The 22601-nt window shown below is 42.7% G+C and overlaps 1 protein-coding gene across 7 annotated transcripts in view; it reads right to left on the bottom strand.

Moving 5' to 3' along the window:
- Nucleotides 1–22601, bottom strand: part of CFAP54 (cilia and flagella associated protein 54) — a 292191-nt gene that overhangs the window by 130982 nt on the left and 138608 nt on the right. For all 7 annotated transcript variants that reach the window (XM_065937187.1, XM_065937217.1, XM_065937208.1 and 4 more), the window contains 5 exons: nucleotides 20566–20674; nucleotides 6231–6389; nucleotides 3233–3427; nucleotides 1020–1107; nucleotides 517–726 (listed from right to left, as the gene is read on the bottom strand). In XM_065937187.1, coding sequence (XP_065793259.1) covers nucleotides 517–726; nucleotides 1020–1107; nucleotides 3233–3427; nucleotides 6231–6389; nucleotides 20566–20674 — 761 coding nt within the window. The remainder of the gene's footprint in view (nucleotides 1–516; nucleotides 727–1019; nucleotides 1108–3232; nucleotides 3428–6230; nucleotides 6390–20565; nucleotides 20675–22601) is intronic.

Raw genomic sequence — 22601 nt, 5'->3', positions numbered from 1 at the left:
CGGTAAGTCTCTCACACAATGGTATTCCGTCACGAGTCTGTACTAGCAAGTGAATACGGTATGTCATGTGATTTCTGTCACCATGGCTTACCGATGAGAATAGTGAGGCTCAGAGAGGATGACTGACTTGCCGGGGGCGCCCAGAGTTATTAGAAGGCTCTTAAATTAAGCCTTAGTTGGCCTGCCTCCAAGCTGTTATTCTTGCTCACCTACCAACTGTTCATCCACTTGGTCATTCATTCAACAGTTACTGAATGCCATCTTCATGCTGGCAGTGGGAGACAGTGGTGAACAAAGCAAAGACCTGCACCCATGCTGTGCTCGCATCCCAGAGGTGGCCAGGTTACAGGAAGAGGGGACGGCCTTGGACAAGCAACAGCACAGACAAGTGAAGTGTCTAAGGGGCCACAGGACATGAAGCAGCTGCCCCGGAACCCCGTGTGCGGGAGGCACCCTACGTGGCCCGGGGGGTGGCCCACCAAGGGCCCACACAGATGGCTCCAGCATCATACGCACTGTGCTATCTTTGCTGATATCACTGCTCCCTGCAAACACCCCCAGATGCCGCCTTTGGACAGGAGCTCCTCACTGTAGTCTTTGGAACCTGGAGGTGGCCGGCCATCAGTGGCATTGGTGAGCGAGCTGCCAAGCTCCTTCCACGTATGGAGCACATCTTCTTTTCTGAAAATATTATCCAGAGCTTGACTCCAACACTTAAAAGCAGCCCTGAAACAGAAACGGGGCATTGGGCAGCATGAGATCTGTGTTGTTAAATCTATGTTTCAAAAAGGAAGGAAAATGCATTGAATAAACATTTTCATCAAAATGTTAGAGAATGAATCTGTGCCATTTATTGCTCATAACCATTTCTCTCCGGCAGCATTTGATGACTAAAACACAGCAATGGAATATTATCCAAGAACTAAAATTTACAAAAGATGGTGCTTTTTCTCACAATAGTTAAACATTTTTCAAGTGAACAGAGTTTTCCTTGTTTTACTAGTCAGTAAATAAGCTACCTTTTCTTTTGTGCGAAGATGAGAAGATTTCCAAGTTCATGCAATGCCTGCACATTAAGACTTCTTTGATTGCTGGTTTGAAGAACATCTGTATTTTTAATCAAGTGAAAGAACAAATGTCAGTCCCTGTAAAATATTTCCTTTATATATGCAAGAATATTTTAAATTGCTTTATACCTTGACTGTGTAGATAAGCAAACTTCACGTTAACAGACCCTCTAAATGTCACATGATATACCCATAGAGAACAAACGATGTTTTGTTTGAATGTTAGGGAGTAGGAAAGTGGACCTAAGAGGGAGGAAACAAGATTGGATCTAATAGGTAGGAAACGTGAATAAAGCAGATAGAATAAGAGTGAGGCAGGTCAAGATGGTGAAGGAGAAAGAGTCCAGGAAAAGCACAGCAGGGAGACCGGACTGGGTATAAAACACAGAAATGTCACATGTGTCCAGAATGCGGTTTTGGGGGAGGCTGGAGAAGCAGTAGTGGTGAGGTTGCTGAGGCATCTGAATGCCAAGGGGAAAATGCGAACACTGCCTTACAGCAGATGGGAAGGCCTGAATGGTTTGGTTTGGGTCAGAGATGTGACAAGAGTGCAGCATATCAGAGTCTTCCTTCACCCAAATGCAAAAAAGCACAGCTTTACTGTCACCTGAATTTGTTGCTGCTTTCTGAGGAATGCATGCATTCCAGGATGTGCAGCCAAAAAAAAAAAAAACAACCCATCTAACATGGCACTGGTTCCTAATGAGGGCAGCACCATTGGCTAGTGTGTATTTTAGAAATCTGAGGAAGGGGGTTGTTATTTGTCACAATGGGGCAACTGCTAGTGTTTCCTCAGTGAGGACCTGGCACTGGGGGGCCTGCAATGTACAGAACCTTCCCCCACAGGGAGGAAAAAGATGAGAAACCTGTAGATAATTATCTGAGTCTAACATCTAACTTCATTTTATACATAGAAAGGGTATTATTGCATGTTTTCAAAATGTGCAGTTTTCCAGAAATGCAATCCCTGTAATATTTTGTTGTTGTTCAGAATGCCCTACATTTGCCATTTTAGAACATCATGGCACCAAAATTAACAGTGCTAACAGTACCTGAGTAACCAGTATAATATGCTTGTATCAGTCTGCGTTTGCAGCTGCCATATTCCCATGCAGCCTGTATGCCGTGTGCACCATGTCCGAGCATCTGACCGCTTCTCTACGCCTCCGGCACCTAAGCTCTTGCTGCGACTGTTGTCTTTCAGTCGCTCAGTCGTGTCTGACTCTGCAGCTCTATGGACTGCAGCCCACCAGCCTTCTCTGTCTGTGTAATTCTCCAGGCAAGGAGACTGCAGTGGGTTGCCATGTCCTTCTCCAGGGGATCTTCCCAACCCAGGGATTGAACCCACATCTCCTGCATTGGCAGGCAGGTTCTTTATCACTGGGCCACCTGGAAAGCCCACCTAACCTCTTACATATTAACAAATAGATTCTTTTATTAAAAAGTGATTTCATTTCATTTACCCTTCAATTGATATTTAGAACTTCATATTTATTTTTTTAAATAATGTGTATAGGCAGAGTATATTAATACAAAGTTTATTTCAGGCACTAAAGGGGGAATATTTTCTGTTATAAAAAAGGGGAACATTGGGTCTACAACATGTTGAATTTATACTGCTGAATTTGTAGAAAAGCCAAATCAAGTGGAAAGACCAGGAAAATGGAACCAGCCGGGGCAAAGCAAAAGCACATAAGAGTGGCCACATCTCAACAAACGGGTCACAGATTCAGTTAAAACGGGATAAGTGGGAGGGCACCTAGAATCTCGCAATGGTAACAGCTAGGCTGGAGACGATCACGGGAGGGGGTTGGCAGCGGCCTGTCTCCTCACTGCTCTGTTACTGCCTACAAGGGTGTGATGAATAGACTCTATGTTCAAGCTCTTTCATCACACTTCTACAGATGATATTTCAGTTACTGTACAGCACAGGGAACTATATTCAATATCTTATAATAACCTACAATGTAGAATAATCTGAAAATATATACACATACATATAACCAAATCACTTTGCTATATAGATGAAACTAACACAATATTGTAAATCAACTATACGTCAATAAAAAATATATTAAAAAAGGTATCATTTCAAGAACAAATGCAATCTCAACATTAATGTGGCAGATCATATTGAAAATGAACATATAATGAATAAACCTTACTAATAGTTTCATAATAAGAAGAAATCACAAGTCCGAGTTGTGAGGAGGGAAGCCTGCTCTTCTCCACTGAGCTGAAGACTCGGAAGTGCTCCTGAGAAAGGTCGGGGGGCGTCGGCATGTGCATCTCTTCCGTCCCCAGGGAGAACTCCACCTTCCCAGGAGCAAATTTCAAATTGTTCACTCCTCCTTTGTCTCCTAAATTCACGGGAAAATTTAAAAAGAAGCTTACAAATGGAGAAAGAAGGGAAGTTTATGAGGAGGGAAAAACCAGGAGAAATGGAAAGGGAGAAGGAAGGGCTTACACAGAGTTGAGCCTCATTTACAGCTTGAGGGGCTCTGTGGCCTTCTGAAGGGTCTGTTACGTCAACGTGCTCTACACTCGCGTTACCTCAGAAGGAATAGGACGGAGGGCAGTTTGCTGGAAAGCAAAGTTTGAGATAATGCTTTGCTCCTCCTGGGGATCGGGGCGGGGGGCAGAGGGGGAGAAGTTGTGCAGTTTGAGTTTACTTTTTTAAAAGAATTTCCAACAGTAAGATGTTAGTTTGCCTCTGGGGCAGAGACCTCTGGGATAGGCGCAACGTACAGGTAGTTCTGACCTGAGGGGAAAGAAATAGGAAAGAATCTGTGTCTGTGTGAGGTCAGAGAACACACAGGGAAAAGAAAGGGGAAAATATTCTAGGGGAAGGAGTTAGAAACCTGAGGGAGGGAAAAGCTAAAGTGGATTTAGGTCTACAGCCAAGGACTAGAGATAAACTTCTGAGGGTATCTTAGTATTAATACTAGGTGAAATTCAGAATGAAGTGGTGTGAACCACCCTTAGGAACTGTATCTACGCCCTTCCCCACTGTGAATGTGCACCATAACCCAAGGAGCTTAAACAGGATACGCTGTGCTTTGTCGCTCAGCTGTGTCCCACTCTTTGAGACCCACGGACTGCAGCCCGCCAGGCTTCTCTGTCCATAGATGTTCTCCAGGCGAGAATACTGGAGTGGGTTGCCACGCCCTCCTCCATGGGACCTTTCAAACCAGGGATCGAACAGAGGTCTCCCGCATTACAGGCGGATTCTTTACCATCTGAGCCACAGGGAAGCTCAAAAACATGATATGGCGGGCTAACTTAATGTAAAGTGTGTCTCTGGACAATACAACCAAAATCTGTGGGTACATATCATAACAAGTGCTTTTTAGGGGGAGAAGGGGAGCGACGACGACACATATAGGCATTCATACATGCATACATACATACATTATACATATATACATATATACATACACAGATACACATTTATATACATAAGTAAACTTCTGTCAGTAGTTGTAAAAAAAAATAATCGGTTTAATTTCTAAAATATCAGTTCAAGTGTGGAGATTCCTTAAAAAACTGGAAATAGAACTGCCATATGACCCAGCAATCCCACTCTTGGGCATACACACTGAGGAAACCAGATCTGAAAGAGACACGTGCACCCCAATGTTCATCGCAGCACTGTTTATAATATCCAGGACATGGAAGCAACCTAGATGCCCATCAGCAGATGAATGGATAAGGAAGCTGTGGTACATATACACCATGGAATATTACTCAGCCATTAAAAAGAATTCATTTGAATCAGTGCTAATGAGATGGATGAAACTGGAGCCCATTATACAGAGTGAAGTAAGCCAGAAAGATAAAGAACATTACAGCATACTAACACATATATATGGAATTTAGAAAGATGGTAACGATAACCCTATATGCAAAACAGAAAAAGAGACACAGATGTACAGAACAGACTTTTGGACTCTGTGGGAGAAGGCCAGGGTGGGATGTTCTGAGAGAACAGCATTGAAACAAGTATACTATCAAGTGTGAAACAGATCGCCAGTCCAGGTTGGATGCATGAGACAAGTGCTCGGGGCTGGTGCACTGGGAAGACGGGGAGAGAGGCGGGAGGGGGGATCAGGATGGGGAACACATGTAAATCCATGGCTGATTCATATCAATGGATGGCAAAAACCACTACAGTATTGTAAAGTAATTAGCCTTCAACTAATAAAAAAAAAAAATCAGTTCAGAGAATATTAGCATCTTAGATGCTAAATTTAAATCTATTATTAATAACTTTAAAATACAATTATTTTAAGTTTATTAAAATAAATGTAATTTTATTAATCTGATAAATTTGAACAGTAAGGATTATAAACATAAATTAGGATTTTAGATTACCTAAATGTAGGTAATTTGGGATTTCTTAACCTACATTTGAGTATCCTTTTTCTCTCTGAGGTTAACCACTTGAAGCCCTGCTTTGACTGAGCTTACAAATCAATAGATTTTGAGAAGGGAGAATACAAGTATAAAGTAACCAAACATAAAGAATATCTTTTTTTTTAAAGCTAAGATAAAAATCTATGGTATTAATAAGGAATTTTACTGGTGTGTATACTAAAATGCAACTATTTGCTTGACATTGATAAAGTAGTGGTTTGGTAAAAGACTGTAGCTAATTCTGTACGAATCAATTTATCTACTATGAAAATAAAACAAGACTATAGCACCATACTTGCAGAGCAAATAGTAATGGCACAGAGGTATGGAGTCAAACATTAACACTGCTTTCCTATTTACTCCACTCAAGGGAGCATACTCAGAAGGCATACAAGCATATGAGTGAGGCAGTGCTTTGGTTGGAATCAAGTGTGGGAAACAGAGATGTGACCCACTGGACAAGAAGAAAAAAGCGAAAGGCAGCTGAAAGCAGGCATGCAAGTGGGGGAAGGAGGAACCTACTGCAGAACAAGGCAGACCCACAGGGTGGTACCCTGTGGAAATAAAGAGATAGGAACACAGAGTAAGCACAGTCAGCCCTCTCTTTCTGGAGATGCAGAGCCATGGATACCAGGCAGGGGGGAGCTGACTGTAAGGGACATGTGCCTCCACAGAGTTTGGTACCCACAGGGGGTCCCAGAACCCATCCCCACAGGTGCATAGGAGCGACTAATGACTGAATTTCACCTTGTGTCTGTGTCTGTGCGAGAAATAGCGAAAGCAACTTTCTGCTGTGCCGGATTGACCTGTTGTGATATTTGGATTTTTCCAAGGTCTCTCTAAAACATCTCAGAGTGTCTGTCACGTCCACAGGCACGCAGAGGAGCTCTTTGGCTCTGCTGTATTCTGAAAGGAAAGTGAAGAGTGACGTTAGAAATGAAATGTTGCAGCAAGCCAAGGAGAAGCAAAAGCCTTTCTAATTCAGAGAATTTCTTGAGCCCAGACGAAAGCTGCTAAATTCAAAGCCCCCAGGTCTGCAGCAGGTGTTTCAATGTTCAGATCAATTTTTTTTTCTTGTTTTATTTGACAGTTCTTTTTAAAAAAAGAAAAAAACTTAGAAAACTTTTGATTCGTATGAAATGCAAATAACTTTAGATCTTGCCAATTTTCCTTATGAAGCCTCCTACTTTTTCCTTTGCTGATCATAAAAGATGAAATAATCTGCTCCTTTTCAGCACCCTCTTCAAAGCCAAGGTGCCTTGGGAAAGAGACGAAAGGAGGAAACAAAGAAGCTTGGAGATGGGCAGCTGCTCTCTTAAGGGAAGGAAAAGACAGCTTTCTAACACTGGAGAAAGCAGAGGAAAAGAAGATGAAGCCATAAACAGGTATGGAACTGAAAAGCCATCCTGAAAAGTGGCCAGAAGGGCAGATGTTGGCAGAGTTGCCGTGAGGTCTCTGGAGAAGTAGTGACAGACCCATGAATTAGGCTGCAGACCAGCTGCACACGCCATGAAGTAAGCACATGGGAGAGAGGACACACAGGCTTCAGACTGAACGACAAACAAATTTACCCCCTCAACTAATTGAACAGGTCAAATAACCCCTGTCAAATCTGAAGTCGTGAGAGTCCAGCAACTTGCTAGGGAACAGGGCTGTAACAGCTTAAGAGGCATGACCTTTGCCCTCAAGAAATCCACCCTTTATGAGTGTCTGGGGACAGGTCAAAAGGATGGAGAGAAAGAAGAGAGATCAGTGCAGGAAGGAAAGGATGAGCAAGAAACAGTTCTTGGGGGGAAAAGACATGGCAGCTGTGTCTCAGAGAACAGGGAAGATTATCAGGAAGTAAGGGAAGGGGTCTCAGATAGAATGAGCAGAGCTGAATCTGGGACGTCCCTGGGGGTCCACTGGTTAAGACTTCCCCTTCCAATGCAGGGGCTGGGGGTTCAGTCCTTGATCAGGGAACTAACAGTTCACATGCCAAAAAGCCGAAGCTTAAAACAGAAGGATTATTGCAACAAATTCAATAAAGACTTTAAAAATGGTCCACATCGAGAAAATCTTAAAAAGAATAGCTGAATCTGATTAAGTGTTTTTACTATACCAGTAACTATTCTAAATAAACACTGTGATAGTCTCATTGAATTCTAGCAACACTCATAAGAGGTATGTCCCATTATATCCTCCTTTTACAGATGAGGAGAATCAGGCATAGAGAAGTCTCAGCGTCCCTTGGGTCACAAAACCAGCTTGCAAAGGAGAGGGTGGAAACAGGATTAAAGTGGCAATGCAAGTCACAGTGAGATGACACAGCCAGTCCTTTTGAACCAAGAAGGGTTTCCAGAGGCCTAAAGCCCTCACTGCGCATGTGGCCTTCATCCTCTTTAATGGGCAGCCAAGAAAGCATTTTGAGTAAGACCCCAGCAGAAAGAGATTCATATTTTAGGAAGCGTGAGCCAGCAGTTGTATGCACAGCAGGCTGCAATAGAAAGAGGGTGATGGCTGAGAGGTTGTGAGGTTACGACACCGACATAGTATGATTTGAACTTGACTAAGGTGGGAGCAGTGGGAACGAGGGAGGGACACAGGGGAAATCCCAATGGTAGAGGTGATTGGAGAATGATTAATTGGCTACCAGGTGAAGGAAAAAAACAGGAGTGGAAATTGCCTCTTATCCACCTTTCAGGGCTGATGACCTTGCTTCCTACTTCAATGGGAATAAATGGCAGGACCCCAAATGGATTTCCTGCAAGCCCCTGCCCCGAGACCCACACAGCCCCCAGTCCCCCTGCCATCTGCACTGCAAGGTCATCACTCCAGCAATTCTCCTCTCTCCTCCCAGTCACCAGTTTTTCCCTCTGCTGAGTCAACGTTCTGTTTTGCTTTTTTTTTTTAAATCATCAAAAATTTTGTGTTCATTGCAGCATTAGTTACAATAGCCAGGACATGGAAACAACTTAAGGGTCCATCAACAAATGAATGGATAGAGAGAATGTGGTATTTACCCAGTGGAATGTTATTCAGAGCCATAAAAAAGAAGGAAACCCTGCCATTTGTGACAACATAGATGAGCCCTGATCAGACAGACAAAGGCAAACAGTGAATGATCTCACATACATTTGGAATCTAAAAAAAATCGAACTCAAACAAACAGAAGAGACTGGTGGTTGCCAAAGTCAGAGTTGTAGGGTGGTGGGCAAAATGGGTGACGGTGACCCAAAGGTACAAATGTCAATTAAAAGACAAATAAGTTCTGAAACTATAAAGTATAGCACAGAGACTATATCTAAATTTCTAAAAAAAAATTTTTAAACGCTTTCTCTTGACCCTTCTTTCCCTTCAAGCCACCATCCTATCTCTCTGCTCCATTTTATAATAAAAGTCCTCAAAAAGTTCTATTTTCATTGTTCCCCATTCTCTCTTAAACCTGCTTAAAGCAGACTTTCCCCCCATTATTTCACCCCAAGGATCTTCACTAAAATAAATCTAGTGTTCAATTTTTAGGCTTTATCTCACAAATTTTCAACAACATTTGACCCGGTTGCTAACTCCTTCCTCCTTGTAATACTTTCTTCACTTGGCTTACAGGTCCTTTACCAACCTACTGACCCCTCCTTCTTAGCCCTCTTTGCTAATTCATCCTCGTCAACCCCAACTCTTAATATTTGAAAGTCCCAAGGCACAACCCTTAGACTGCCTCTCTTTTCTTCTTAACTTAACATTTGAGACAGGCTGGAACCTGGGACCCTTTACTGGAATGCTTGCATCTGGACAAACGTCTCCTCCAGCAATAGAATACAAAGAAACTATAAGGGACTAAAAACAACTGTGTGCATGCACAGTTGGGGCAAATCATGAACAATAAGATACACAAAGGCCAAAACGCATCTGCCATTTCTGGGGCCTGGAGCAAAAGCAGGGTATTGCACAGAGCACCGCCAGGGGCACGGGGAGACAGCCTCGGTGATTCCCCTGCCAGCACGCTAACCTGATCTCACACCCAATTTCAGAAACTGGCTCCCCTGCCAGTAGGAGACTGAGGAAGGGAACCTATTACTTCTCATTCCTTTGTGCTGTAGCATAAGTCCCAGTGAAGCCTTGCCGGAATTTCATCCTGTCCCTCATCAATTCCTATTGATTAAAGAGTCCAAGAACCCAGTTCAGTAACACATTCACACCCTTGATGAGCTCATCTAGTCACATGGGTCTAAGTATCTACATGCTGGTGGCTCCCAAATTTCTATCTCTGGCCCCATCTCTCTTGAAGTCCAGGCTCATTTATCCACTGGTCTCCTCTGCTGGGCATTTAATGGACATCTCACACTTAGCATGCTCCCAACTGATTTCCTAATCTTTCCTCCCTAAACCTACTCCTTTAATAGTCTTTCCTCATCTTTTTTAAGAGTGGTTCTATTTTTCCAGTTGCTCAGACCACAAGCTGGCATCATCCTTGACTTGTTATTTCATCTCAAGCCCCAAGTCAAATTCACAACAAACCTGGAGGCTCCCCATTCAGAAAATCTCCCCAGATCTACTCACCACTTCCATTCCACTGTGTTCTAAGACCTACCATCTCTTTCTGAATCACTCTGACCACCCCCTAACCAGTCTCCCCATCTCTACCCTTGCCACTCTCAACAAAAGAACCAGAGGACTCCTTTTAAAAGATAAGCTATCCCTTTTGAAATACAAGTTATCTCATGTCACACCCCTGTCCAAGACTCCCCCATCACCTAGAGCATACACCAGTGACTTCTAAGGCCCACCAAGAAGAGGTTCCCTGTGACCTTACTTTTCTCCCCCTTACTCCCTCCCACATTGGCATGCTTCCACCCAAGGGTCTTGGCATCAGTGGTTCACTTTGTCCTAGAACGTCCTGCCCTCAGATATCCCCAGATCTGATTCCTCATCTTCTCAAGCTTATGACTTAACTGTTAACTCCTCAGTGAGGCCTTCTTTGATCACTCTCAAAATTGTCGCAAGTTTTCTTTTCTTCTCGGCACCCATTAGCTTCCGATCTGTTACAGGTTTTACTTATTTATTGATTGTCTCTGGCCACTAAAATGCAAGTTCTGTGAGAGCAGAGATTTTTGCCCATTTTATCCACTGAATTCACCCCTGGCCTAGAACTGTACCTATTACATGGTATGTGCTCAATAAATATTCATTACATGAATGAACAACAACAGTTTTCAAAGCTAAATGCTTGGGACAAGCTTTATTAATAATCACTTCCATAGGCCTTGATCTCAATTTATTGTCACAGTATCTTACAACTAGTAGAGATAAATATCACCCATACTTTACAAAGGAGGAAAAGTGAATTTGAGGGACATTCACTTGTCTTAACTGGAGAACGAAAAGGCAATCCAACTCCAGTATTCTTTCTTGGGAAATCCCATGGACAGGGGAGCCTGGTGGGCTATAGTCCATCGGGTCACAAAGAGTCAAACATGACTTGTTTTAAACATGGCCCTTGTTTTAAGCTCTTACAAGACATAAGAGAGAGAACCAGGGTTTCAGTTTGACGCCTTTCCCAAATAGTTTCCCAAAGGGTGTCAGATTTGGGGAACAGGCAATGATCCTAATTTAAGGCCTGCTAATGTGGGCACAAAGATACTTTGAGAATAATACAGATTAAGTCTGGGATCCTTGTAAGCCCAGTGAAGTCTTGGTGAAATTAACAACATGAGGTCACATTCAACAGCCATGGAGACACATCTTTCATTACACCTTGATGTCTAGAAACCCTGGAGGCTCTGGTCAAACCAGGAACACGGCCACGTTGAGAGGTGCATCTGTGCCCCCAGCAAGTTCACTCATGACACACTTCCCTGTCACACATTTAAGAGGATCAAATAATGAGGCACAGGTCACACTCTTCTCTTGCCAACTTCGCTCTCCTGCCTCTCCACCTTGTCTCAACCACCCCACTCCTCTAAGCACGCACAGTCCTGCGTGAGTCCTGACAAGGCATGCCCTTTCCCCTCCCACCCCAACACTTATGCACAACACCCTGAAGATCATAGGTTTCTGCTCTGTTTTTCCACTCTTCCTGCCAGAATTCAAGAGCTTGGCTTACAATTTTTCTTCCAAAGGGAGTGAGATGAGGGAAAGAAGTTCAGCAAAGCAAAGGAAAAGGAGGAAACTGGAAGCCCTCACATATTAATATTTTCAGACAGTAACTTTCTTAGGCCTTCATTTGCAAGATCTGTTAAAACTGGGATGGTAAAATTTACCTCCAAGAGTTACGGGACACTATGTTATAACCTGTTTGTGACATGTCCAGCACAGTATTGGTCATGGAGGAAGCAGTTAATAAATGGAGCTCACATGATGACTGCCGCTCATATGTTTTAAAAATGCCCACTGAGCACCAGCACAGGTGCCATGCCAGGCGCCGAACAGGTACAAGTGAACAAAACAGACACACTCCCTGCTCTCCCAGAGCTACATTCTAGAATAAAAGTCACAAAGGCATGCCAGCGATTAGGGATTATGAGGGAAAAGGGGAGATGTTTGCCATCTTTAAAATATGGGCTCTGAATAAAATCATACTGCTACTTTTTAGCAAATATAAGCTTATAAATCATTCCTCTTTGTTGTCTTCCTAAATTATATTTTACCTTACTTTTTTCCCCTTCTTTCAAGCCCTAGTATACCCTTTTTTTCTCTTATTGTCTAATTAGGCTTCTGTTGGTGTTTTGGTGGCTGTCTACAGGAGATAAATGATGCAAAACAATAAGGAAATATCATCAGCTTGCAGGCCTTATTCTGCCATCTCTGTCTCAAGGGGTCCCTCTCTGAGAACTTCTATGGATAATTCAGAAGCTATTTTAAAGGCACTAATAGCCTCAACAGTTTGAAATAGGTAAAAATAAGAAGGAGGAGGAGAGAAAAGACTAGATTTACTACATCTCTCGTGTACCAGTGTAGACATTAAAATTGAAATGCCAATGACTCCAGAGAGATGGGCTCAACAGGGAAGGATACCAGTGAGTGATACAAAATTTGGGCCACTTTCTACACTTTTGGTGACATCAGTCCAAATGCCCAGAGGCACTAATAAAACACACCAGCCAAAGGGTTCAAAATTCCAACACACGTGATGACTGAATTATCCTGTTAGAGAACTTAGATGCCAGGAAGGTCAAAACTGAAGAAAGAGGTCCCAGACAGAAAGCAAAAACAGCTACAATAAAAGGCATACCCACAGAGCTATCACCCCTTTGAAGCTTAACAAGCAGGCGGGTTACTCATCCATACAAAAAATCATCTATAAAGTAAGGTATTCTCACTCCCCCAAATCCTACAGAGACTGTACCAAATTACATATGCATTATTAAATAGCTAGAGGGAGAATAGAATGCTGTTAAATAATGAGAATACCAAATGTTCCTAGGCACCAGAGCGTTACAGTTATCTGTTCTGAAGCATTAAATGTATCAAGCACTACCACCAAATGCTATTATGCCAAAAGAAAATCTATGATGTTCTAAAGCAGCGATCTGGGGTGGAAACCATCAGGAGTATACTTGGTCTTTTTTTTAAAATTCTTTTAAGAATTGCAAACATGTCATGGTGATATACATAAGGACCATCATGCTTATAAACACATTAATGATCTGAATTTAGTACACTGAAAAAAAAGTTCAGCATCCTAAAAATTTGCCCAATAAGCCCAAAAACACAGCCCAAATTATGCTCCTAGACACAGAGGTCCTAGAGTTTTATAAGGCACTATCAGGGGGATGCTAAGATTTTAATGATAAAGGTTCAGTGTAAAACCTGTAGTAGTTATGCAAGATCATCTTAAAATTATGCAACTATCATAACAAGTAACAATAAAATATCTGTCTCCCCATGACTACTGGTATATAGCATTTTTTCTTGAATGCTGTAAGTTAAGAAGAGAATCTAACCTGAAAAGGGACAAATGACAGACAGACCTGATAGCTCAGTGGAGCCCTGTGAGCAATCAGACAGACCAGGGTTTGAATCATAATTCCAGCACTCACTTGTAACATTTAATTCTCTAATATGTAATATAAGTATAATAATATCTACCTCCTACAATTGTTGAAGAGTTAGTAGCTCAGTTATGTCTGACTCTTTGCAACCCCATGGACTGTAGCCCGCCAGGCTCCTTTGTTCGTGGAATTCTCCAGGCAAGAATACTGGAGTGGGTAGCCATTCCCTTCTTTAGAGGGTCTTCCTGACCCAGGGATTGAACTCAGATCTCCTGCACTGCAGGCAGATTCTTTACCATCTGAGCCACCAGAAGATAATAAAGTACTGGATCAATCAATTATTACTGCCATTACAATATTTTTTAGATTTTATCTATTGGAATACTCCTATTGTGTCCATGGGCTTCCTAAGTGACTCAGCAGTAAAGACTCCGTCTGCCAGTGCAGGAAACTCAGGTTCGATCCCTGGATCGGAAAGATCCCCTGGAGAAGGAGATGGCAACCCACTCCAGTACTCTTGCCTGGAGAATCCCATGGACAGAGGAGCCTAGCAGGTTACAGTCCATGGGGTCACAAAAGAATCAGACGTGACTTAGAGGCTAAACAGCAACAACTCTGTTCATTGCTCAAACTAGCTGTACCTCCACCACCATTGAGAACCAGCTCAAAGGATCACTGAAGCCTGAAGACCCCATCTTTCTTCCTGCCCTACCACCCAACTCTTGCCTTTCCAAATGTAACCTAACAACAGACTGGCAACGTGCTTTCCTGACACATAGCAGCCATTGCCATTAAGCACCCCCTGGTCACATGGGTCTAGAGTTTTCCTAGGTGTGTTTTTCCTGGCTCTTAGATGCTAGTCATCATTTTGATAACAAGCATGTTCTTTTCATTGTTGTTGGGGTATATTTGATCTACACTGTTGTGTTAGTGTCTGCTGCACTGCAAGGAGAATCAGCCACGCAGATACATGTATCCACTCTTTTGAAGACTCTTCTCACAGAGTTCATTACAGAGTCCTGAGTGGAGTTCCCTGCGCTGTACAGCAGGTCCCTAAGAGTTATCTATTTTACGTATAAGAGTGTGTATATGTTAGTCCCAATCTCCCAGTTCACCCCTCCCCCTCCCCAACGCCACATCCCCCCCCAACCCTCCACCCCCGGTAACCAGAAGATTGATAACAAGCATTTTTGACACATTTTCTCACATTTGTTGCCAGTTCTTTTTAGGATGGAGGGGACAGTATAAATCACATTCTGAGTTACGGATCCCAAGTTGGGGGCTCTCCAGAGGTCTGACAGACAAGATGAAGAAAAGAAAAACACACCCAGGAAGAAACATGCTCTTTGGAACTAGTTACACATGATTGATGAGGGGTAGCTGGTCCTCCTGATGTTCACTGAATATGAGGAAATAACTTATCATTGGCAGTAAAACCTACAAGTTCATGGTCACCAACCCTACTCAACTGGATCATCTACCCTGCTCTGCAGCCCTCCTATCTTCCTTTCTCCTATTTTCCAGTCCACCACCTCTCATCCCTCCTGGAATCTCAACCTTGGCTGTGCTCTCAACCCCCTGATTCATTAAGAAAATCTCTAGTGCCCAGTAAAGATGCCTTCAACTTCTACCACTACCATCTACAAATTTTCCTGCGTTTGAACCTGTTTTCTCCTTCCTTTCTTATCTAGCATCAGGGGTGTCCCAACCTCCTAAGCCCTGTATATCCCATTTTCTGCCTTGTTTATCCTCAAGCTCCTTGCCTGATCGAATATCTTTCTCTCCTGGCTGTCCCTCTCTCCTGGCTCTCTCCATTTAATATAGAAATATCCTCCTTTTTTTCTACTAAAACAACCACACAAGTAAAACAAAGACCCCCTGGGCTCCACTTTCCCTTCTGGCTGCTCCCGCTTCTTTCTCTTCTTTCGCTTCTAAGCTTCACCAAAGGCAGCGCTCACTCAGCACCCCTGTGCAGGCACAGCTCCCCACGGCCGCACCCACCACGCACAGCACTGCCATCACGCTCACAACCACTGCTTTGAAACCACTACTGTTAGAGTCAGTCGTTCCGCAAGTGGACACTGAGCTCCTACCACGTGTCAGGTACTGATGAAGGCATGTGGATTCCATCAACGAACAAACCAATTGTCCTTGACCTCACAGAGCTTACCTTTCATCAGTGGAGACAGACTAGTAGTCAATAAATACAATTTTTTAAAAACTGAGTTATAGAATGTGATAAGTGGCTATAAGTGAGTGCTTCAGGGGAAAAAAAATAATACATTTATTAGGGTAAGGGGAATTGGAAGGAAGGAAGCAGGGATGCAGTTTCAAATAGAATGGTCAGCACCAGCCCAGGTTGGATGCATGAGACAAGTGCTCAGGGCTGGTGCACTGGGAAGACCCAGAGGGATGGGATGGGGAGGGAGGCAGGAGGGGGGATCGGGATGGGGAACACATGTAAATCCATGGCTGATTCATGTCAGTGTATGGCAAAAACCACTACAATATTGTAAAGTAATTAGCCTCCAACTAATAAAAATAAATGGAAAAAAACCAAATAGAATGGTCAGGGTAAGCCTCACTGAAAAGATGAGACGCACACAACGATGATAAGGAAGTGAGGGGTTTATTAGAGAGCCATCTGGATGGGGGAAGAACACTGTAGGAAGGAGAAACAGCTAGAGCAAGACCCTAAGGTGAGGGTGTCACAACAGAAAGGCTGGGGACAGTGACCTCCCACATACAATGGACAGAACCCCGCATCTTAGCGGACCTCTCTGACTGCCGACTCATACACTCTCTCTCTCTCTCTCCTCGGCCTTATTTGTTCCACTCTCAGCCCCTGCACCTCCACCTCTTAAGCCACATCCCAGTTTCTTTCAGATATGGGCTCTCCTCTGTTTTTTCCATCAGTCACTAGGGCTCTTAACATAGTCGTCTTTATCCTTGGAGTACAGAGTACAATCACACTACCCTCCCCTTTTGAAGCTAGATGTGACCACATGACTTTAGCCAATAAAATTGCGGAAAATGTGTCACCTTCAAGTATCAGTTTGAAGAGCCATCATCTCACTTATATATAAGCTATGAATATAAAATTATAAAATATGAAAAATATACAAAACATTATTTTTACTGGCTAAAAAATGGAGACAACAGCAAACCTTCCTCATGAGGCAGTTGTAAGCTAATACTCACAAAACACTTATCAGAGTGCCTGACGTCCAATGAATTTTATTGCAGTTCCTATAATAATAAGACAATTCACGTAAAGCCCTTAGTGCAAAGTGTATGGGATATGCGTGTGGTCTCACTTCAAAGTCTTAACCATTTCCTATATGCCTCCAGTTATAGCTGCCCTAGAGGATAACACGGGTATTCTGTCTCCTGCCTCTAAAGCAATCACAGAAGCCTGTGTCAAGATGGACATTCCATCAGTCCACGATGAGCTGCTCACTTCACTGAACACAGCAGCATGAGCAAAAAACAGACTTTTCCTTGGGTTATGGCAATGAGATTCAGCAATTGTTCATGACAGCTATGTAGCCCAGCCCATTCTGAATGACACAGATTCCAAAGTGATGACATCCCTAGGTCCATATTCCTAAGAACACTCTCTGGGTGACTTTGTTCAAGCCTCTGATTTCAACCACTACCAATGTATTGGTGACGAAAATACAAATCTTCTGAGTGCCGCACTGGTGTATCCAATCATCAGTTCAGTTCAGTTCAGTCACTCAGTCATGTCCAACTCTTTGCGATCCCATGGATGACAGCACACCAGGCCTCCCTGTCCGTCACCAACTCCCAGAGTTTACTCAAACTCATGTCCATTGAGTTGGTGATACCATCCAAACATCTCATCCCCTGTTATCCTCTTCTCCCGCCTTCAATCTTCCCCAGCATCAGGGTCTTTTCAAATGAGTCAGTTCTTTGCATCAGGTGGCCAAAGCATTGGAGTTTCAGCTTCAGCATCAGTCCTTCCAATGAATATTTAGGACTGATTTCCTTTAGGATGGACTGGTTGGATCTCCTTGCTGTCCAAGGGATTCTCAAGAGTCTTCCCCAATACCACAGTTCAAAAGCATCAATTCCTTGCTGCTCAACTTTCTTTACAGTCCAACTCTCACACCCATACATGACTACTGGAAAAACCATAGCTTTGACTAGACAGAACTTTGTCAATAAAGTAATGTCTCTGCTTTTTAATATGCTGTCTAGACTGGTCATAACTTTTCTTCCAAGGAGCAAGGGACTTTTAATTTCATGGCTACAGTCACCATCTGCAGTGATTTTGGAGCCCCCCCCCCAAAAAAATAAAGTCTGTCACTGTTTTCACTGTTTCCCCATCTATTTGCCATGAAGTGTTGGGACCAGATGCCATGATCTTAGTTTTCTGAATTTTGAGCTTTAAGCCAACTTTTTCACTCTCCTCTTTCACTTTCATCAAGAGGCTCTTTAGTTCTTCTTCACTTTCTGCCATAAGGGTGGTGTCATCTGCATATCTGAGGTTTTTGATATTTCTCCCAGCAATCTTGATTCCAGCTTGTGCTTCATCCAGTCCAGCATCTCTCATGATGTACTCTGCCTATAAGTTAAATAAGCAGGGTGACAATATACAGTCTTGATGTACTCCTCTCCTGATTTGGAACCAGTCCGTTGTTCCATGTCCAGTTCTAACTACTGCTTCTTGACTTGCATATAGATTTCTCAGGAGGCAGGTCAGGTGGTCTGGTATTCCCATCTCTTTAAGGATTTTCCACAGTTTGTTGTGATCCATACAATCAAAGGCTTTGAAATAGTCAGTGAAGCAGAAGTAGATGTTTTTCTGGAATGCTCTTGCTTTTTCAATGATCCAATGGATGTTGGCAATTTGATCTCTGATTCCTCTGCCTTTTCTAAAACCAGCTTGAACATCTGGAAGTTCACGGTTCACATACTGTTGAAACCTGGCTTGAAGGATTTTGTGCGTTACTTTGCTAGCATGTGAGACGAGTGCAATCGTGTGGTAGTTTTAGCATTGCTTGGCATTGCCTTTCTTTGGGATTGGAATGAAAACTGACCTTTTCCCGTCCTCTGGCCACTGCTGAGTTTTCCAGATTTGCTGGCATATTGAGTGCAGCACGTTCACAGCATCATCTTTTAAGATTTGAAATAGCTCAACTGGAATCCCATCACTTCCACCAGCTTTGTCCATAGTGATGCTTCCTAAGGCCTACTTGAGTTCACATTCCAGGATGTTTGGCTCTAGGAGAGTGATCACACCATTGTGATTATCCGGGTCATGAAGGTCATTTTTGTATAGTTTTTCTGTGTATTCTTGTCACCTCTTCTTAACATCTTCTGTTTCTGTTAGGTCCATACCATTTCTGTCCTTAATTGTGCCCATCTTTGCATGAAAGTTCCTTTGGTGTCTCTAATTCTCTTTAAGAGATCTCTAGTCTCTCCCATTCTATTGTTTTCCTCTATTTCTCTGCATTGATCACTGACTGATTGGATGATTCTACTTAGCTATTATTCAGACACCTCAAACTCAGTAATAGAAAAGATGTTTTCCTCTAACCTGCCCCCCACTTCAGTACTTTTTGATAGAATGAGGATGCCACAACCACTGAGCCACCCAAGTCAGAAACCAAAGCAACTCGAGCTCCTCCCTTCCTCAAGCATCCCCCTCACCCAGCGAGCACACAGCTGCCCACCCGTCTGTTCTCACTGTCCAAGTCCAGGACTGCATCATGTCTGTAAACCCATAAGCAGGCAGCAGCAACTCTCCTGCCGCCGTGTGGCTGCCTTCCAACTTATTCCCCACGTTGCTGAAGTGTCTTTCAAGAACACAAATATGATCATTTTATTTTCCTTCTTTAAACCCTTGTAACTAGCTCCCTTTAGCTCCCTTGATAAATCTGAGTCTCTTTACCCTACCTTCTAAGACCCCTTATTATCCAATTCCTGCCAACCTTTCTATTCTCAACTTTCGCCTTTTACTTTCATGACAACCCCACTAAATTACATAGAGTCTCTCAAAAATTATGCTAGCCATTAACTATTATTGTTTACAGCAGCAGCAGGAGTCACAACAGTATAGACCTTACCACTCTACACTATCATCTCTGGCTTACTTATCGGTCTCCTTCAGGGGGCTGTAAATCATATAACAAATCTTTACTCTCATTCATCTTTGTATTCTCATGACCTCAGTCAGTCAGTTCAGTTGCTCAGTCGTGTCCGACTCTTTGTGACCCATGGACTGCAACACGCCAGGCTTCCCTGTCCATCACCAACTCCCGGAGCTTGCTCAAACTCATGTGCATCAAGTTGGTGATGCCATTCAACCATCTCGTCCTCTGTCATCCCCTTCTCCTCCTGCCTTCAATCTTTCCCAGTTTCTCAGGACCTAGTATAGCACTTAACACAAGGTAGAAACTCAATAAATATTTGCTGAATGACTGAATGGCTGCCTGACTCAAGAAATGAATGAATGAATGCATAAATACATACACACATACATACCTAAAATCAACAGATAAATAAATGAAAGAATCCAAACACATCAAGGCATCCCAGGTCATGCAAGCGGTAAAGAACCCGCCTGTCAATGCAGGAGATATCATAGGGAAGACTTGCATTTCTTTCCTCTACCCAAATCAGAGACAGGAAAACCACCACTGAGAGAGGCGTTACTTCCATTTTCATCCCTTCCCATCACCTCATTCCTATAAGCCACATTGCCAAAACATTCCAAGAGGGCTCATCAGCTAAAAGCAAAAGAGTCATGATGCTTCAGAATCTTCTGCTGTACTCTTTTTTAAAAACCAACAAGTTAACAGTCTTTTCTCATCTTTACTTTTTCCCATCAATTTCCTTTCTCCCTCTTCTCTTATTTCCCTTCTTTAACTTACAGACTAAACTAATAAAAGACATGAATTTTAATTTCCCTTAAGTGACATTTATAGCAATATAAGATGGTAAATATCAAATGTATTATTTTCAGTCAAATCTGCAAAAGAGATTTTGCAAACACTTTAATTATGGGAGACTGGACATGCAGAACACAACAACAAATCTTGTTTTGAAGAAGAGAGAAAGAGCTTCAAGCTAAGATTGGTTCCAACCTGAAGAGATAAGCTTTTTAAGGACATCTGTTCGCTGTCCTATAGCTGTCACTTTATTGGCTGGAGGATTAATCTTGAGCTGTATCCCAACGAAATTTCGGCAGGTTATCTTTAAAAAGAAAGGAGAAAACAAATATCACTTAGGTATTTAGAGCCAAAATTTTTGCTTACTTGAAATGTTCATCTTATTTTTCATTAACCAAAAAGAAGAGATACAGAAAGATGCTACAAATAAAAGCTCCAGAGTAACATTCAATTATGAGAAGTTTTGGGGGAAAAAAGGTGGCTACATAATTTTTCATATTTCTTATGTATACCACAGCTGGAAAAGCATTAGGCAAACTATGTAGAGCAATTAGAATAATTTCTCTGATGTTCTATAAATTCACTAGTCTAAATATATCTCCCATTATGTAAGTTGAAACATATTTAAAACAGAAGCTGCTTTTTCAATGGCAGATTTCCTCTCTACTCATAATTAACGCTATTTAAACTTCCCTGGTAGAGTTTTTCAGAACTAACATCCTCTGTAGTATTTTTTAAAGTATTTTTAACAGATAATTGAGTCCTAAAATGATAAAATATATGAAACAGAGCATTTTTAGACATAAGGTAATTCTTTTAGAAGGTCCAAGATCCTCTTCTCTCCATTTCTCCACCCCAACTCCCACACCCCTGCTCAAAATATAACCATCCTTGAACCCCAGTCTGATGGAGATGATGCTTCTTTATTATCATCCCTTGTAGTTACCTCTATGATGAAATGTAAGGACAGTCTAAGAAAATGCAAATTCCGTCCCCCAGCCTATTAAGATCTTACTTGACCTAGTCCTTCCCACCTCTCCAGCTTCATTTTAAAAATCTTTATTGAACACCTATTATGTGCCAGGCATTACTCCAAGCTCACAGATGATATAGCAGAAAACAAAATAAGCAAAAATTCCTCTTCTTGTGGTACTTATTCTAGTGGAAATAGACAATAAACAAAATATAGACTACATGATAAAGTGGACTAAGAGTTATAAATGCTATAGAGAAAAACAGACAAACAGACACATACATTTAAACAAGGCAGTGAAGAAAAAGTCTTCACAGAGAATGTGATATTCAGTCAAGACTGGAAAAGGTGTGGGAAAAATCAATGTGGATATCTGGGGAGGGGAGAGACAGACAGCTGTAACTAGTTTTGCTTCTTTGATTGAATCCTGACTGGTACAGGCAGTTAGATACATCGGCACAGAATACAGGAGAAAGGTCGAGATAGGAGATGTAATTTTGGTAGCCATCATCATAAAGATGTTCACTTTGAGCCACAGGTTGCGTTAACTCTCCAGCGGAGAACACCCAGATAGAGAGTGCCGGAGGACCAAGGACAGAGCGTTGGCTGTGCGAACGCTGAGACACTGGGGAGAAGGGGAGGAAGCACCAAGAAGATGCAGACAGAGCAGCCCCTTCTCCTTCTCATCTCTCCTGCCGGCGGCACGGCAGGGCCTGGGCCTCCCTCCCGTCCCATCGCAGGGTCTTCAATCCTGTTCTCCCCTTAGACTAGAATGTTCTTTTCCACTATAGGGCTGGTCCCTTCCCACCAATGTGACCATCTCCAAGAGGCCTTCCCGATCACCTCTGCTCAACTTTTCCACCTCTCACCCCAGCCTATCTCTATCCCACACCTATTTTATCTTCTTCAGAGAATTTATGATGATCATAAATCTTTTTATCTGTTTACATGTTTATCCACTGGTCCTACCTCCATGCTTCTGAAACTAAACTCCATAAAGCAAGAACACAGCTCTCTACATAGAATATGCAAGGGGCAAGAATATGCCAAGGCCATAAGCAGCCGTTGTGAGAAGGAAAAAATGGGAGTCTTCTCTGGGGGGCTGCAAGCCCCTCAAGCCCACATGGACTAATGTGTGGGGCAGGGGTTGGATTCAGCACCCCCAAAGTATGCCAAGTGCCCTAGGGCAGGACACAGACTGCACAATTGAATGCAGCAGCTCTAATCTTAGGGAGTCAATACATATTTATTAAGCTAA

The sequence above is a fragment of the Muntiacus reevesi genome, chromosome 1, assembly GCF_963930625.1.
Source record: "Muntiacus reevesi chromosome 1, mMunRee1.1, whole genome shotgun sequence".
NCBI classification, from domain to species: Eukaryota; Metazoa; Chordata; class Mammalia; order Artiodactyla; family Cervidae; genus Muntiacus; species Muntiacus reevesi.
This window is presented reverse-complemented; position numbering and strand designations above follow the sequence as displayed.